The 19100-nt window shown below is 42.1% G+C and overlaps 1 protein-coding gene across 1 annotated transcript in view; it reads right to left on the minus strand.

Moving 5' to 3' along the window:
• Positions 1-555: 555 nt before the first annotated feature.
• LCA5L (lebercilin LCA5 like) overlaps positions 556-19100 on the minus strand; it is a gene marked incomplete at its 3' end in the record, with an annotated part of 52479 nt that continues 33934 nt past the window's right edge. Inside the window, exons 7-10 of the mRNA XM_081301990.1 lie at positions 9055-9139; positions 7566-7672; positions 4524-4641; positions 556-1307 (exon numbers count right to left, since the gene is read on the minus strand). Coding sequence (XP_081158116.1) covers positions 556-1307; positions 4524-4641; positions 7566-7672; positions 9055-9139 — 1062 coding nt within the window. The remainder of the gene's footprint in view (positions 1308-4523; positions 4642-7565; positions 7673-9054; positions 9140-19100) is intronic.

Genomic DNA, 19100 nt, shown 5'->3' on the forward strand with positions numbered 1-19100 from the left:
ACCCGTTGACTTCTGGCCTCTTCTGTGCATCTTTAGCTTCTTTTTTTCCCCCCTTTTTTCTTTTTCTTTTACAGCAAGAGTGTCCGAGTACCTTCTCTATCAGAAGGTAGATCTGCATCCTCAGGTGATGAATCTGTTTTTATTTAAAAAATAATTTTTTTCTTGATTGTAAAGTTTTATTCATGACAGAAAACATGAAAAGAAAGCCAAAGTAGAGAACACTAAAAAAAAATTTAAAGTTGGCCACAATTTTATTCCTCAGAGATTAAAAGTAGCATTCTAATGTTTCCTTATAACTTTCTGTACTCACACAATGACTAGAGGGCAGCAGCCAGGAGTCCACGGAATACTAAAGCTGTGTAATAAACCCGGCTTCAAAAAATAAGTTAGAAAAATAGGTGTAAATTTATATTTAAAATGTTACCATTGGATAATATACAATGGATTTTAAAAATTAGCTCTAAGATCAATTTAAGTACTAACACACACAACCTCTCCTGTTAGGAATGGTGAGATTAAAAGCACATGAGCAGCAGCATATGACATAAGCACATATCAGGATGTTGACTGGTTATACTTCATTACTTTTCTTTTTCCTTCTGTAGGTGAAGATGACTGGATGGAATCCACCACCGTCAGGTTAGAATCTCGGAAAGTGTGGCCTGCGGAGGCCTGACCTGGAGGCGCCTGGTGTGCCGCCTTACTTTTCAGAGCCTCCTCGGATCTGTCCACAGCAGCTGGACTGATCTGGTCATTTTTTAAGACACAGCATGACCCAAAGAGCTCTTCCATGAGGTTGCTCTTCTTCTCTTTGAAGCTCGTGTCTTTGGCTCTCGCTCTGGAGGACTTTCCGAAGGAGGGCTCGTACCTGCTCACCAGCTTCCCGTCCTCTGTGCTGCCTTGGTGTCTGCTGAAGCTGTGCCCGCACCGCGTGCTGCCCATGTCCATGTGCCCACCCGCCGCGGGCAGCCCCTGGTGCAGGTTTTCTGTGGCCTCGGAGAAGGAATAGTGCTTCCGCTGTCTGCAGGCCAGCTTGGAGCTGGGAGGAGCGCACTTGCACCTCTCGGGCGTCTGGTCGGCCGTTTGCACGCTGTCCTGCGTCAGCACGCTGTCTTTGAACTTGTCCTTCACGGGCTCACCTCCCGGACTGCTTTCTCTTTCAGGGTGAATTACTGGGATTCTTTTTGTTGGTAATTCTTGTTCTTGCAAGATGGCTTTCTTTTCTTGATCTTCCTTTTTCTCTTTCTGTCTTCCAGTATTCTCCAGAGGCGCTTGTATTTCCAAATCTTCCTCTTCCTTTGGTAAATCTGTATTGGAAAAGCAGAGAAGGCAGTGCCCTTTAAAATCAGTGGATTCTTTTTTCAAGATGCGTGTTGGTGCACTGACCCTTCCTGACAAGCACACTGGCACCACGGCAGAGGGAAGAAAACAGATCCTACAACACAGAGAGGGGTGTCTTCTATTGACCCTCTTGAAAAGTCTTACTTTCCTATGAGATCCCAAATAACTGGAAATCATGAAACCAAAATAAAAATGATATTCATAGACAAAATTTGCTGACAAGTTACTAACAGATGTTTGACAATACTAGCTGGAAGCGGTGCCAGTTTAAACAAGGAGAACACTTTTCACACATCCAGTTGACATGTGATTTCCAGTTGGCGGGAGTGTCATTGGTAGAGCTTCACTGGACAGCAACTTGGCAGTGTCCAGTGACATTCCTAGTGCACACACTCATAGGCCTGACCACCTCACTTCTAGGACCAAGCCTACAGAAATGCACAAAAGGAGGTAGCGAGATGTCGACTGCGACACGGTTTACAGACTTGTCAGAGGAGTGGTGGTTAATCAAGCCTGTCATGTGTCTGTGGATTCTGGGCTACTGTGAAGAACGAGGCGGTGATGTGAGCTGACAGGGAAAGTGGTTCCCATGCCACAGTGCGAGCACCGCAGGGCAGTGTGTTTATCTTTTTGTCCTTTGGGTACTGGGTGTTGCACCCAGGGCTCCCTGCATACTCAGCACCGGCTGCACTGCTGGCCTGCACCGCTGGCCTTCACCGCTGGCCTGGGGCTGGATCTTTCGCATTTGTTCACTGCTCCCTTCCCAGTGGCTGGAACAGTGCCAGGCGCATACTATAGGCCCAAATAGAATTTGTCATTTGAATGAATAAACTTTCTTTTTTTTTTTTTTTTTTTAAATACTTTTATTTTATTTATTTTTATGTGGTGCTGAGGATTGAACCCAGGGCCATGCATATGCAAGGCAAGTGCTCTACCACTGAGCCACAACCCCAGCCCAAACTTTCTAGGACAATATGAATTACACATATAAATTTAAAAAATAAACGCAAGACATTAGTGGAGTAGTGACCACAGTGAAAGTGCAGATGACGATCAGTGTCCACCACACTGCAGACAGGGACTGACAAACTGTGTGATTTAAACCTTCTTTAGCCCCACAACTAAGGTGTGGGCCTTGCAGGGTCTGATGTGTTGAGCAAGGGCTCTCCACTCTGAGGGAGCCCCAAGTGGTCTCTGCAAATAGTTCACTGTTCTTTCCTCAGAAATTATTTTTGCCCAGCCTTGCAGAATTTCAGCCAAATAGCATGTTAGCAGTGATGTAAAGCAAAAGCAAGGGAGTAATGTTTTCAAAATTCAAAAAGAAAATGATCTCCAGCCTGGAATGTTCTTTCCAAGTGATTATTAATCAAATATACTCATGGAATAATGACATTTCCTGATGAAAGGAACAGGTTTACCTTCCACCCACCCATCCTCAAGGAGCTCCTGGAGGCTGGGCTGTGCTCTTTAACACACAATGGGGCTCACTGAGGAGGAGGAGGACCTGGTTTGAGAAACAGAAGATCTAGTAGAGAAGGTGGTGACAGAAGCCTGCAGGAAATCAAGGAGATCCCAGCCATGCACCCAGAGGCAGAGATAGACCAGGACCCCGCTCCATGCTGTCCCCAGGGCCCAGTGCCAGGTACATCAGGGTCTTGGCCTGCCTCGTCCATGGCTGATGAGTGCTGCACTTGCCACTGTCCCCTGCAGCCTGCGGCCTCTCCTTGCACCCACAGAAGCATTCTCCTTTGGCGGCCTCCTGAAAGCTGGAGGTAAGCTTTGGTGATCTTAGGGCTGGACGCTCTGAGCAGCCCATTCCCTCTCCCCTCTGGCCCTTCCCTGTCCAGGTTAGAGGACATCACCCCGTGGCTTTCACCTCACCTGTCCTGGCAGAGGCTCTTCCTCTGATGGCTTTTCTGTCTCCAAGAACAATTCATGCCCTCACCTGCTTATGGAGCCCCTGTTCATTCTGGGGAGCTGAAGCTGGGGCTCTGTTTAGCTCATCTTTTCCTGGAAATAGTGCCCTTTAATCAGCTAGATTGGGACTCAGTTGTTCAAAGCTGAACACTTCTGTTTGGAAGGGTATATTGTTATGGGTTGATGATTATATTTCCCCTTATCCACCAATTTCATACGCTGCAGCCCCAACCTCTAGTAGGACTGTATCTGACATGGAGCTCCCCGCCCACCCCTTCCCCCAAGACTGGGGTGTGATACATACCAGGCAAGCACACCTCCACTGAGCTGCATCCCCAGCCCTGAGGGGGCTTTTAGGGAATTAATTTAATTAAGATTAAATGAAGTACTAAGGATGGGGCAGGCCTGGTGTTGGGATGATGACCTAAGAAGAAGCCAGGGCCTTGGCGTTCTTCCTGGCCTCCTCCAGTCAGGTGCTGAGCAGAGAACAAATGGAGATGTGGTGAGAAGATGGCTCTGCAGGCCAGGAACCAAGTGGTCAGAACTTTCCGTTTGGACTTCTTAGCCTCGAGAACTGTGAGAAATAAATGTCTGTTGTTCAAGCCACCAGTTAATGGTACTTTCTCTGGCAACCCAACTGGATTAACAGACACACGCAGCACAGGGAGCTGAGAGAGATTGCAAGGAAATGATCCAAGATGGTGGTCCTTTGTGGTGGGCGGGCAAGGGCTTAGGTTGTGAAGGGCCCGTGGGGTGTTCTAAGAAGTGCCAATGTTCTCTTTTCTTTCTTTTTTTGGTGCTGTGACTTAAACCCAAGGCCTCGTGGCATACCTTTTACCACCAAGCTATATTCTCTCAACCCTCTTCTACACTTAACCAATGTACTGAGTATAAGGTGCTCCTTGGATTGATTCTGTAAACTCTTTTTGTTGTGTGTGTGCCTCTGTACACATCTGTAGTAATTCACAGTTCAAAAACAATCAAGTAAGAATAAAGGAGACTTTTTTTTTTTAATTTTTAATATTTATTTTTTAGTTCTCGGCGGACACAACATCTTTGTTGGTATGTGGTGCTGAGGATCGAACCCAGGCCGCACGCATGCCAGGCGAGCGCGCTACCGCTTGAGCCATATCCCCAGCCCCGAGACTTTTATTTTTAGTACTTGGGATCCTCAAACCCAGGGCCTCACATATGGCAAGCAAGTACTCTACCACTGAGCTAGACCCACAGCCCTAAGCAGGACCTGCTAAAGTTGTTAAAATTACCTTCATTTTTCCTCTTAGAATCCTCTTGCTTTGGTAGTTTATTAATATGGTGAGCAATTTCATGGTTTATTTCAACTGATTTTTCTTTATGACTGATGTTTCCTGTTGCCATTTTACCCTACAATTTCAAAAAACAACAAAAATACAGTTTGGGGAGTCTAGATAATTTTGAATTATATTTTATTCTAAAGAATACAAGTACTTTTGTATAGAACAAGTGACTGTTTTGTAGCTTCCTGTGCTTTTTATTAAGACATTTTATTAAAATACTGTAAAACTAACAGAATAAAAAAAATCAACACACATAAAATCAATTGCATTCCTATACACCAATGATGAATTGGTTGAAAGAGAAATTAGAAAAACTACCCCATTCACAATAGCTTCAAAATAATATTATACTAAAAAAAATAATAATATTATACTTGGAAATCAATCTAACAAAAGAGGTGAAAGACCTCTACAATGGAAATTACAGAACACTAAAGAAATAAGTTGAAGAAGATCTCCCATAGATGATGGAAAGACCTCCCATGTTCTTGGGTAGGTAGGATTAGTGTAGTCAACATGGCCACACTGGGGCTGGGGCTGTGTCTCAGTGGCAGAGCTTGCCTCACACATGGGAGGCAATGGGTTCAATCCTCAGCCCAAAATAAAGACATTGTGTCCATGTATAACATATATATGGTCAAACTACCAAAATCCCTATACAGATTTAATGCAATTCCTATTAAAATTCCAATGATGTTCTCCATAGAAATAGAAAAAGCAGGGCTGGGGCTGTAGCTCAGTGGCAGAGCACTTGCCTTGCATGTGTGAGGCACTGGGTTAGATCCTTAGCACCACATTAAAGAAAAAAAAAGCAAACAAATAAAATAAGGGCATGCTATCCATCTACAATTATAAAAAAAAATTAAAAATAGAAAAAGCAGTCATAAAATTCATTTGGAAAAATAAAATGGCAGAATAGCCAAAGCAATCCTCAGAGAAAAAAGTGAAAGAGGAGGCATCACAATCTCCCTCACCCTGCACAATACTCAACTCAAAGTGGATCAAGGACCTAGGCGTTAGATCAGAGACCCTAAGCCCCTAGAAGAAAATGTAGCTCCAACTCTCCATCATGTCGACTTAGGAACCAACTTCCTCAACAAGACTTCTAAAATGCAAGAAGTAAAATCAAGAATCAGTGTGCTGGGGTTGTGGCTCAGTGGTAGTACACTTGCCTGGCATGTGTGAGGTACTAGGTTCGATTCTCAGCCTTATGCATGTAAGGCAAGCACTCTACCAACTGATCTATATCCTAGCCCCTTGGTATATATCTAAATAAATAAATGTCCATTGACAACTTAAAAAAAAAAAGAATCAGTAAATGGGATGGTATCAAACTAAAAAAGCTTTTTCACTGCAAAGGAAAGAATCAAGAGCGTAAAGAGAGAGCCTACAGAATCGAAGAAAATCTTTTTTTTTTTTATTGGTTGTTCACAACATTACAAAGCTCTTGACATATCATATTTCATACATTAGATTGAAGTGGGTTATGAACCCCCAATTTTACCCCAAATGCAGATTGCAGAATCATGTCAGTTACACATCCACAATTTTACATAATGCCCTATTAGTAATTGTTGTATTCTGCTACCTTTCCTATCCCCTACTATCCCCTCTCCCCTCCCCTCCCATCTTCTCTCTCTACCCCATCTACTGTAATTCATTTCTCTCCTTGTTTATTTTCCCATTCCCCTCACAACCTCTTATATGTAATTTTGTATAGCAATGAGGGTCTCCCTTCATTTCCATGCAATTTCCCTTTTCTCTCCCTTTCCCTCCCATCTCATGTCTCTGTTTAATGTTAATCTTTTCTTCCTGCTCTTCCTCCCTGCTCTGTTCATAGTTGCTCTCATTATATCAATCAAAGAAAATCTTTGCCACCTGCCATTTAGAGCATTAATCTCCAGGATATATAAAGAACTCAAAAAAACACTAAAAACCAAATAATCTAATCCATAAGGAACTGAACAGTCACTTAACAGAAGAAATACTAATGGTGAACAGATATATTAAAAAATGTTCAACATCTCTAGAAATTAGAGAAAGGTAAATTAAAACTACACTGAGATTTCATCTCACTCCAGTCAGAACGGCAACAATCAAAAATACAAGTAACAATAAATATTTCTGAGGATGTGGGTAAAAGGTACACCCAAACATTGCTGGTGGGATTGCAAATTTGTGCAACCATTTGGAAAGCCGTATGGACATTCCTCAGAAAACTTAGAATGGAACCACCATTTGATCCAGTTATACCAATCCGTGGTATATATCTTTGTGTGTGTGTGTGTGTGTGTGTGTGTGTGTTGCTGGGGATTGAACCCAAGGTTTTGTGCATGTAAAGCAAGCTCTCTACCAACTGAGCTATATCCCAGCCCCTTGGTATGTATCTAAAGGAGTTAAAATTAGCAAACTGTGGTGATGCAGCCCCATCAATGTTTACTGTAGCTCAGTTTACAATAGCTAGGCTATGGAACCAACCTAGGGGTCCTTCAACAGATGAATGGACAAAGAAAACGTGGTATATATACACATTGGAATGTTACTCAGCCACAAAAAGAATGACATTTTTCTGGTAAATGCATGGATCTGGAGACTATCATGCTAAGTGAAATAAGCCAATTCACCAAAAACCAAAGTTAAAATGTTCTCTCTGATATGTGGATGCTTACACACAATAAGTTGTATATGGGAAGAACAGAAGTTCATTGGATTAGACAAAGGGGAATTAAGGGAAGGGAAGGGGATGAAAATAGGAAAGGCAGTGGAATGAGTCCATCGTAACTTCTATGTTCATATATGAATACATGACCAGTGGAACTCCACATCATGAACAACCACAAGAATGGGAAGTTATGCTCCATGTATGTGTAATATATCAAAATACATTCCACTGTCATGTGTATCTAAAAAGAACTCTTAAAAATTCTAATCCCCAAGTGAGAAAATTAAAAAATATGGGAAAAAGGACACTGTAATACAAATTTACTGTACCTTAGTTGTCAAAGATGGAACATCTTCTGATTTTTGGGTTTCCTGGTGACTCATACATGTAAATGACACACTTTTTCTGTCTGCTTGAACTGATTTTGTTGAAGAAACTATAGGATAGGTAAGACACATACTTTACATTTGGAGGCAATATTGATTTAAACATAAAATACCATTGAAATATGCAATGTAATAATAAATCACAGTATATTAGGTATTTTCTAAACATTCAATTGAAGTATAACATTTACTAATTTCCTCTTCTTTTTCCTGCCATTTCGCTCATTTTGTCTTATTTTGGGTGACAGGGGTCACAGGCATCATGGTGTGGAGTGAAAACAGGTCGGTGCTGGGGTAAGAGAGCACGCTGGCCTGGTGGGAGGGGTTCAGAACTGGAGTGGCTCAGCCCCTGCAGCCTCCTGCTGGAGGGCCTGTGCGCCGGTGGACTGCCGACTGCTGGTGCTAGAGTACCTGGACCTAGACGCTTTCTCATCTCCACTCCCTGGCTGTTCATCGTCTTTTCTGGGGGCTGTTATTCTGGATTATAAGCCAGAACAAACAAAGAGAGGCAAGGATATCGTAGGTGCTGCCTTTGAAAGTAAATATGTAGTTACTTTTTCTACCAAAATAGAGGTGCGTGTTCCTGTTGAACCTCCCTTGACCAGAATCTTATGCTGGGAGATGGTGGTGGGAGGGTGAGTATGTACTTTCGTCAAGGAAAAATACTACTCAGCAATACAAAGGTACAAGCTCATGATAGTAGTGACAACATGGATGAATCTCAGACACGCTATGCTGAACAGGGGAAGCCAGAGTCAGAGGAGAACATACATGCTCTGAGATTCTACTGGTGTGAAATTCTAGAACAGACAAATAGCTATTGTGACAGAAGGAGATGGAAGGTGGCTTGGGCCAGGGGTGGAGAGTGCTGACTGCAGAGGGGCCTGAGGAAGCTTCCTGGGGAGATGGGATCTTGATCAGAGTGTGGCTACATGGGTATGAGCATCCAAATGCACTGAGCTGAGAAGCTAAAACAGGTGCATTTTATTGATGTAGAGTATACCTCAATAAAAGTTAATTGTCAGAGACCATACACTGACTAACAGATACATGTACAAAGTTTGGGTTTTGGCAAATTTTGCTTCAAGCGGAAAAGTTATCCTTTTCTTCCACCTTAAGATATAAAATACTGAGCTGAAAATGAGAAAACAGGAAGGCATTTTCATTTTTTTTTTGTAGCTCAACAATATCACAGTTTTTTTATTCCAAAATCACAAAATGGTTTTCAGTAACTAATAAGATGCTTTTTAACATGTCCATTATTTGGGGACTGGAATGTGGCTCAGTGATAGAGTACTTGCCTAGTACACACAATGCCCCAGGTGCAATCCCCAGCAACACACACACACACACACACACACACCCATTATTTTGACTAAGTAAATTAGAAAAATATGACTAGATGGTTAAAATATATTTTAATAAAGCATACCTTTTGGGTAATCGTCTAATTCGTGTAAATTTTTAAGTATTCGATTGGTATAGATGTTTTTAATTTCAAGCTCACGATCCTTCTCCTAAAAAGAATCACAATACATTTTTTTCTATGACCCATCTGCTTTTGTAAGAAGATATTTTTAGTTTTAGGTGGACACAAATCCTTTATTTTTATGGGGTGCTGAGGATCGAACCCAGTGTCGCACATGTGCTAGGCAAGTGCTCTACCACTGAGCTACAACCTCAGCCCCAACCATTTGCTTTTATTAACTTTGATTTCTTCTAAAAAAGAATGAGGTTTGTATGCTCTGAACAAAATTTATAGGTCCTAGAAGAAACAAATGGGCCATATATCCCATTCTGGACAGCAAAAAGCACTCCTTTTTGACAAAGTGGCGCATTATGGCAATGGGGACCATATTTTTGAAGAACCTTGCAAGTGAACTTCTTTCCCTGTCTTCTTTTTGTGCCTGGTCTTGTGTCCTGAAGTTTATTGTTCCTCTGCACTGCCCACTCTAGTACACACTGGTCACATATTGTGATTTAAATTGATTAAAATGAGATAAAATCTAAGATTCAATCCTCAGCCACACGACCCCTATTTCAGGTGCTCAGCTGCTTGTGACTCGTGACCACAAGTGAGCTGCAGTGATAGAATAGTCCCATCACCGCAGAAAGTTCCATCAGACGGCTGCGTTGATACAAGGGCAGGGCTGGTGGAGCCTAGAACAAGAACATCAATGTTAAGTTTTAAATCTGAATATTGAAGAGCCGGGCACTCTGTATCTTATTTACAGACAGGTCTCACTGAGGTTGGCTTTGTACTCGCAATCCTCCTGCCTCAGCCTCCTGAGTTGCTGGGATTACAGGCGTGCATCACCGCGCCCAGCAAGGAGACTGATTTTAATTGGAGGAGACTGAGTTAAGTTTTTGTCCATTTGTCCACCTCCATTCCCACTCTAATTTGTAGGAATGGGGTTCATATTTTCTATAACTGAAGAGTAATTCAGTTATAGAAAATAAAGAACATTATATACATCTGTACATCTGAATTGTAGAATACAGGCTTGGTTCTTATTTTAAAGATACCTTTTATTTATTTTTTAATATTTATTTTTTGTAGTTGTAGTTAGACACAATAACTTTATTTATATGCTGAGGATCGAACCCAGGGCCTTGCACTGTGAGGTGAGCGCTTTACCACTGAGCCATAACCCCAGCCTCTTGGATCTTATTTCAATATTAAAATTAGTTTATTATGAGATGTGCATACATGGATAAAACATAAGAATACTAATATATTCTAAAATTTAGGTTTCTAGAAGCAAAAATGCTGCAGTCTTCTCCCTTTTACTTCCTTCTAATTGTAGTGACATTTTGCTCAAAGATGGGAAATATTGACAGTTCCGCATGGTGAAAAGCTGATCGAGGATCTTCTGGATATTATGTTGAAGAGGAGGGATACAGTACAAGGATTTTTAGAATGATTTTTCAGTCATTTTGACATTTAGAGGGTCAAACTTTGATTATCTGGAAAATTCACATGCATATCTTGGTTTGGTCTGGCACTCAGGAGTAGTACGTGGTTCAGTGGCAGAGAGCAGGAAGGAGCAGGTCAAGGACTGTTTCTGATGTAATCAGTACAGGGATGGTGGGGGTCATTAGGACACTATATGAAGGACTGTCATTCAGGACTGGAACAGAGGTTCCAGTCAGCTACTGACTACAGAGCTGGACCAAAAATCTAAAACAACAGGTTTGGTACACAATCCAGAATACTTGGATGGTTGTTCAATTTATTAGTTAAGTGAATAAGAAAGAAAACCCACAGTTAGGAATGCTTATGGATTCTTGTGGAATGCCCATAGGAAAGACTATTCACAAGTTCAAAGGATATCAGGTCGGATTTAAAAGGGAAGTTAGGTCATGGTGTGGGACCATGGTAAGGTTCGTGTAGATGGCTTACAAAAATTGGACAGGAAGCAGTGTTTCAGTAGACACCATCCCTTGGCCAGGAGTAAGATGGTAGTCAGCGTGTAAGCTGGGCTGCAGTGCCTCATTTAGGAGCTGAGTAAGGCTGACATCTGTCTTCTTACTTCAGCCCATACTCCCAAAGTGGGCCTAGACTTGGTAGAGGATGACTTTGAAAATGAGTTTCAAGGTACAGAGAGATATTTCGATCTTTGGGACAGGACCCTCCCAAGCTCAAACAATAATGGCTCATGTTAATGTGGCAGGTTGTATTTTCTTAAAATCGTCATAATAATATTTCTGTTCTCTATGCTGTAACAGAACCTGTGACTCCACAGGAGGTGGAGTCTCCTGCTTTGGGCTGCCTGGCATGCGGATCAAGGGGGAGATGATGCTGCATGACTGGTGGGGCTAGGCCATAGGGGCCACATGGCTGCTGCCGAGCCCTCCCTCTTCCCTCGCTCCTCATCCCTGCTCTTGGAATGCTGCCACCAAGTCAAGGGGAAGCTCACACCACTTGGATAGGTCAAGGGTGGGATTCTGGCCAATAACCCAGCTAAGCCCTCAGCTGTCAGCTGGCACCAACTGCAGCCATGAGTAAGACTGCAGATAATTCCAGCTTCTTTCTATCGTCAGAGCTAAGGATGAGAGGGGCAAAGACCAGCGGTCCTAAACTGTAGATTTGTGACCAAAATCAGTGTCATTTCTGAAGTTATTTATGTTTTGGAGTAATTTCAATGCAGCATTGTAAGAGGAATAGATTCTAAAACATCTGTAAAGTTTCTATTTCTCCCTACTTGGATTACTACTAGCAATGACCTTGGAGAGAGGCCTACAAGACAACCTCAGTTTTCCAGTGGATAGCATTGGTGGGAGGTGGGAGTGTATCCTGAATGCAGGAAGAAACCCCAGGTGACAGGCTAGGGGTTTAATGAGTGAAGTATGAGAAGTGAGGTATGAATGAATTATTTTAAAATTTTTTTGTGCAACATATTCTCTGCGTGTGTTGCTTTTTTCTTTGTGCTACTGGGGACTGAACCCAGGGCCTCACACACCTAGGCAAGCGCTCTCTCACTGAGCTACACCCAGCCCTATTTATTTTCAGAAAGGGCCTCACCAAGTTGCACAGGCTGGCCTTGAATTTATGATCCTCCGCCTCAGAGGGGTCACTGGGAATTTATAGGTTTGTGTTATCAAACCTGGCTTTTATTTTTCTTCCGGGTATTTTTCATCTCTTTGACCTCTGGTTCTTTTTAGGGAGATTTTCTCAATATTGTTAGGTTTGTTTGTTTCCTCGCTCTTCTACTGACTTTTGCATCCAGGCATAGTTGAAGTTTTACTCATCTCCTATTGTTCCATTGTGGGAACATCATATTTTATGCATATTTTATCATGTTCTCTCCTAGGGTGTTAAACTGGACTCCAGGTCGCTGCCCTGCTTGTTTTCCTATGCTTTCTTTCACGCGCTGATCCTTCTAGAGATCTGCTGGCCTGAACACAGGTGAGAGTGTGGGCCTGGGTTATCTTATGTCCTGCTGGGCTGTGTGGCAACGTGCTTCTCTAGCTTCTTTCTGAATGGGAAGGAAGATGCTGACTGACAGGCCTCACTGTGCGGTGACTCATTCACTGAGTTCCTCCTGGATTCCAGACTCCAGCCGTGAAGGACTTCGCTGGGACCCAAGTTTCTGCCAGTACCCCATTTCTTGTGGAGCAGTGTACTCACTCCTCAGCACTCTGCCGCTGGTGAATGCTGCTCCAGGCTGTGCAGGCCACAGAGGCGGCTGTGGAGGTCACCCACCTGCACGTTCTCACTCTTGTCCTCCTCACCTGCCTGCTGCGAGGCCAGGAGCTCTCAGGACGCCCCACTGCAGGAAGGCTGCTGATGCCCAGTGGCCACCTGAGAGTCTGATGGCAGAGAGGGGGCAGGCCGGCAGTGGACTTTCCCCCCAGAGCCTTGATGAGCTCCACTTAGTCCTTTCATTCACTCTGTGGATTCTGAGTTTGGGGTTTCTTTCCATGTCCTGTTGTCACCTCTTTAGGATTTTAGCTATGTGCATTTTAGGTTGTCATTGTCTGTCTGGTGTCTCCATCAATCTGAAAACACCTGCTTTTTATCATCTTGAAGTTCTTTGGTGGCTCTGGTACAATCATGGTATCCTTTTTGGGGTGAATTACTATTTTAAAAATAAATTTTCTGTTATTTCCATAGAGCTTTGGCAGGAAGGGACAAAAAGCAGCCTTTTTTTATTTTTTATTTTTTTTAGTTGTCAATGGACCTTTATTTTTTTACTTTTTTTTTAAAGAGAGAGAGAATTTTTTTTAATATTTATTTTTTAGTTTTCACAGACACAACATCTTTATTTGTATGTGGTGCTAAGGATCGAACCCAGTGCCCCACGCATCCCAGGCAAGCGTGATACCGTTTGAACCACATCCCCAGTCCTGGACCTTTATTTTTATTTATGTCTATGCAGTGCTGAGAATTGAACCCAGTGCCTCACACATGCTAGACAGGCGCTCCACCACCAGCCCCAGCCCCAGCCCCGCAGCCTTTTTGTTCTAACCATTTTTACCCATTCTGTAGGTACATAAATATGATTTTCTTTTTTTTTTTTCCTTTTGAAAACTTTTTTTGTGTGTGTGTGTGTGGTGCTGGGGATTGAACCCAGGCCTTGTGCATGTGAAGCAAGCACTCTACCAACTGAGGTGTATCCCCAGCCCTGAAAACTTTTTATTATGAGAATGTCACAAATATGAAATAGAGAGAGAGCAGTTCAGTGGCTCCACGAACTCCTGTCCTGGTGTCAGTAGTGAGCAACCCACTGCCTCTTGCCCGCCACACCACTCTTCCTGACCCCATGACCTGGCCCGGAGTTATTTAAGCAAATCCTAGGTATTGTAATTTAATCTGTCAATATTTCAGCATCTATTGAAGAGAAGAGCATGTCTTTTAAAACCTAATCACAGTATCATTCCACCCTCCAAAATCAATAGTAAACCTTAATATCATCCAATATCCACTTGGTTTCACATTTTTCCTATCATCCCATTATATTTTTTTCTACAGTACATTATAATTACCTATTTGTACATGCACATAACTTGGTGGATTTCACTCCCTACAAACTCCCCTTCCCCTCCCCTTTTCTCTCCCTCTGGTTCCCTTACTCTCTTCCACTTTAATGTGAGGGTCTTTTTAGGGCACAGCCTTTTCTTGGTGAAGCGCTCTGGGATATCAGTCTGAGGTAAATTGTTGGATACATTTCCAGTTGGGCTTTGTAGCAGTCTCCCTGCTGGTTCTTTGGTGATAATCAGTGTTCTTTGATATAGTATCTACTGCATCAGAACTTGAGGGTCCCACTTTCCCTTTAGGTCTGGAGCAGGGTCCTTCTAGAGGGCTGGGTATTTTGCTGAACATAGCAGGGGTTTTACGGTACACCTTCTATGATCACTCATCTAGACTTAACAACTGTGTGTGTTCTGAAAAGGTGTGGGAGTGAGTGAGATTGAGGAACCTTGTAGGTGTGGTGTCCTTGGTCTTTTGTGTTATTTTGCTCTCCTGTTACTGTACGAGTAGGTGTCCATGAGTGGAACCTGAGGCCCCTCCCTAGCCATTTATTCTTTGGGACTGGCCGTCAGATAAGGGCTTTTCTCTCCTCTATTCTTTCTGTTAAACTACTGTTGCAGTTTGACAGGGTTGAACTGCATGTGGAGCAAGGCTGCTGTTTCTTAGTTGAACTGGGGGTGTAGCTCAGAGTATCTACCCCATGAACTCACAGTACCACACCAGATTCCCAGAATCTTGCAGAAAATGGTGGAGATAACAGTAACAACAGCAGTGAATAATAGACAACATCAAAAAAACTACCATGGGCCTACTCTGACATTTATGACTAATATAACCACAAAAATAGGAATCGTGGGGTCAACAACTAACACCACCAGCAGCAACAAACAACTGAGAGCTAGATAAATGGCATTGAAGTTTAACACCAGGTTTCAACTATGACAGCCACAGCACTAGTAACTGCAGTGGCATGAATGGTGGGGGAAGAAATTATATGAACTAAATAGTTATAAAACTGGTAAAAATATAGTTCATTAAGAAAATGGGGTAGAAAGGCAAAAGAAAGTTTTGAATATTCAAAAGATGAAAAGAGAGAAAGAAAGAAGAAGGGAGGTAGCAAATGAAGGCCATAAAGACGGAGAACAAATAAGAGAAATGGGGAGGAGAAGGAGGAAAATGAATTTGCTAGTTGGAGGGAAAGAGGAGAAAAAGAATAGTAAGAGAAACAAACAAAACAAAAAATAAACACTCTGACCCTCAAAAAACAAACCAAAGTAAAATAACAAAAGGATAATAAAAAAACAAAGGTGAAGACAGAAACAACTGTGTGTGTGTGTGTGTGTGTGTGTGTGTGTATATATATATATATATATATATATATATATATATGCATATACATGAACCAATTAGAAATACAAGAATAATACAAAAAATATTAAAAATATTTTAGCTGTGGATGGACACAAATCAAAGTGTTGTGTCCATATGGTACTGAGGATGGAACCCAGTGCCTCATACATGTAAGGCAAGTGCTTCCCTGCTGAGCCACAACCTCAGCTCAACAAATTTTTTTTTTTAAAGAGAGAGAGAGGGATAGAAGAGAGAGAGAAAAAAAAATTTTAATATTTATTTTTCAGTTTTCGGTGGACACATCTTTATTTTATTTTTATGTGATGCTGAGGATCGAACCCAGTGCCCCGTGCTTGCCAGGTAAGTACGTTACCGCTTGAGCCACATCCCCAGCCCCCAACAAAAATTTTTTAAAGAAAATTGGGCTGGGGATGTGGCTCAAGCGGTAGTGCGCTCGCCTGGCATGCGTGCGGCCCGGGTTCGATCCTCAGCACCACATACCAACAAAGATGTTGTGTCCACCGAGAACTAAAAAATAAATATTAAAAATTCTCTCTCTCTCTCTCTCCTCTCTCACTCTCTCTAAAAAAAAAAAAAATTTTTTAAAGAAAATTGAAAGTGGGCTGGGGTTGTGGCTCAGTGGTAGAGCGCTTGCCTAGCATGCATGAGGCCCTGGAGTCGATCCTCAGCACCACATATAAATAAATAAATAAGATAAAATAAAATAAAATAAAGGTATTGTGTCCATCTACAATAAAAATTATTAAAAAAAGTGTTGTCTCCACTGAGGTAGCTGAAAGCATGGACCCTGGTGGGTATTCAAAGTCTATGCCAGAGTCTCCTCTTGGGCTGTGCACCCCTTAGAGCAAGAGCTGGGATTGGCAAACCTTTCCTCCTCTTGTGTCACTTGCCAAGCTGCCAATGGAGTGTCTGGGTTCCAAGCTGGTTGGGACGGCTCTCAGCTTCCCTTCTCACCAGTGCAAAGCAGGATGGAAGGGCCATGGCTGTTCATTGGAGTTTTGTCTGGACAGACTAGACTGATGTACTTCCAGGGCGGGGCCTATACAGAGTTCTAAATGGGAAGTTCTTGTGGATGGGATCTGGCTCTGATTAGAATTTTGGAACTTTGTCAGGTGAGAGAGAGGAAGAGTTCAATATAGGAAAGGTCAAAAATAGTTAACCTTAGTTAATTTAGTTTACCTTTTCTTGTTTTGTGTTTTCTTTCTTACATCCCCAAATCCTAGTTCTCAATGATACCAACATAATTCATCATGCTCCATAGGGATTAATACTACATTCTCAAAATAACAATATCAACACTACCACTACTAAAAACAATGATTTTTTTTGACCTTACAGTGCATCTCAGTGTATTTAATTGCATGCAATAAATCACATACAATATATAATACAGTGTTTGGTTGTAATATAATACAATTCATGTATGTATGTGATACAGTATACATACAATAAATGAAATCACTTGGAATTGTTTTTCTCCATGACACTATGCCATCAAAGGAATATAAATTTGAGTTCATTTTATTTTTTCATCTTACTTTGGATTTGGGGGATAGGTTTTTAGTATTTTTTTTTTAACATTTAGTTCTGGTTTATAATTTTGCAAAATATTAGTATGGTTGTAAAGTCAAATTTACCAAAAATATATTCAAGAAATCTAGATTCTATGACTGTTTCTTCTATTCCATCCTCTCTGCCTTTTCTATTCTTATCATTCTTTTTCTCCTTAAAATATAAGCAAATATATGGGAAATCTGTATTGCCTCCCCTTTCTAAAGTGGTAGCTGTTTTAGTCAGCATTTTTTGCTTCTGTGACTAAAAGACCCAACAAGAACAATTTTAGAGGAGGAAAAGTTTATTTTGGGGACCACGTCTTCAGAGGTCCTAGTCCACAGATAGCAGGCTCTATTCCTTGGGACTTGAGGGAACATTGTAGCAGAAGAGTGTGGTGGAGGGAGTGGCTTATGTGATGATCAGAAAGTCTCCACTTACCAGATACAAAATATACACCCACCCCAGTGCCCACCTCTTCCAGTCACACCCAACACACCTTCAATTACCCCTCAGTTAATCCAGCAGAGGATTAATGCAGGAGAATTGGGTTTGGGCTCTCATAACCCAATCATGTCTCCTCTAAACCTTGTGTTGTTTCACATAAAAGCTTTTGGGGGACACCTCAAATCCAAGCCATCACATTTTACCTCCAAAAGCTCGTGACCTTCTTACAATGCAAAATACGTTTAGTCCATTCCAAGATCCCCAAACTGTTCCAAGATTGCCCCAAAATTCAAGTCCAGAGTTTCCTCAGGACTAAGGGCAAACTCAGCTGTGAGTTCTGTAAAAATCAAAAACAATTTACAAGTATCCAGTTATGAAGATACAGAGTAAACATTTCCATTCAGAAAAATGGGGGCATAGAAAGAAGGATGCTGAGATCAAAACAGAGCAAAACCCAGCTGGGCAGACAAGTCCTGTAGCTCACTCGCATCTGGAGCTCATGGCATCATGGTGTTCTGTCCAAAGGGCTTGTATAGATCTGTCCCTGTGGCCTTGTTGGTTACAGCCCACTTGGCCTCTATATTGGCTTGTCTCTGCCCAATTGCTGTAGCTTTCCTAGGATGATGTCCTACATTACCGGCATTTCTTAATTTTGGGGTCTCCATTGCAACTTCAGCTTCCTCTTCACATCTCCACGGACTGCCCTCTCAGGGGGTACCTGCAGGGACTCTGACCCTGCTGCACTTTGCCTGACTTCCCAGGACTTCCTTTGAAATCATGGTGGAAGCCCCCAGCACCCTTCATTCCTGCAGAACTAGTACCACATGGTTTATGTCAAGGTCTGCTGCCATCTCCAGCAGTAGCTAAGCCTCCAGGGATACTAGGCCTCTGAGTGCCTGGGTAGCTGAGCATGTTGAAAAACCTTCATAGGTCCCCTTGTGTGAGAAGGGTACCCTACTGGTCTCTTTTCAAGAAAATGTTCACCTTTACTCCCTTGAGTTTGAGATGGGTATGGTCTTGCCAGCTCCTGAGATAGCCTCAAGCCATCTTTCTTATTGCCTCTGGGCAAAGTCTTTAGAATTTCCTTAGTGGCAATAATGTCTTTAATAATTGACTTTCCTTAGCCCCAGTTTTATTCCCACCTTTGAAGTCCAAGTTTTTCAAGTCTTTCTACACCTGAATAACACAATAAACTTGGTTAAAAGCCACCAGCATCATGCTATATTGCCTAGAAATTTCTCCTTCCAGAATAAGAAGTCCATTACTTCAAAATCAGCCTCACAGAAAGTCTCAGGATATGGGAAAAATGCAGACAACATCTCAGCCAGAACATAACATGAATGGCCTTTAGTCCAATTTCCAATAAAGTCCTCCTTGTCTGAACCTTCTGGAGCCCTGTCTTCACTGTCTGTAGTCTTATTGACATTCTGGTCTTCTGAGCTCCCACCAGAATCTGCTATTAAGCTCAATTTACAACAATCTAAAGCATTTCCAGTTGAATGATGAAGCATCTCAAAATTCCTCCTGCAAATTCCATAAAGCCCCAAAAGCTTCTGAACCACATGACCAGATTAGTCACTGCATCAACCCCACTTCTGGTACCAATTTCTGTTTTAGTCAATTTTTCACTGCTG

This window comes from Spermophilus citellus (genome assembly GCF_964194105.1).
Source record: "Spermophilus citellus genome assembly, chromosome: 7".
Classification (NCBI taxonomy): Eukaryota; Metazoa; Chordata; class Mammalia; order Rodentia; family Sciuridae; genus Spermophilus; species Spermophilus citellus.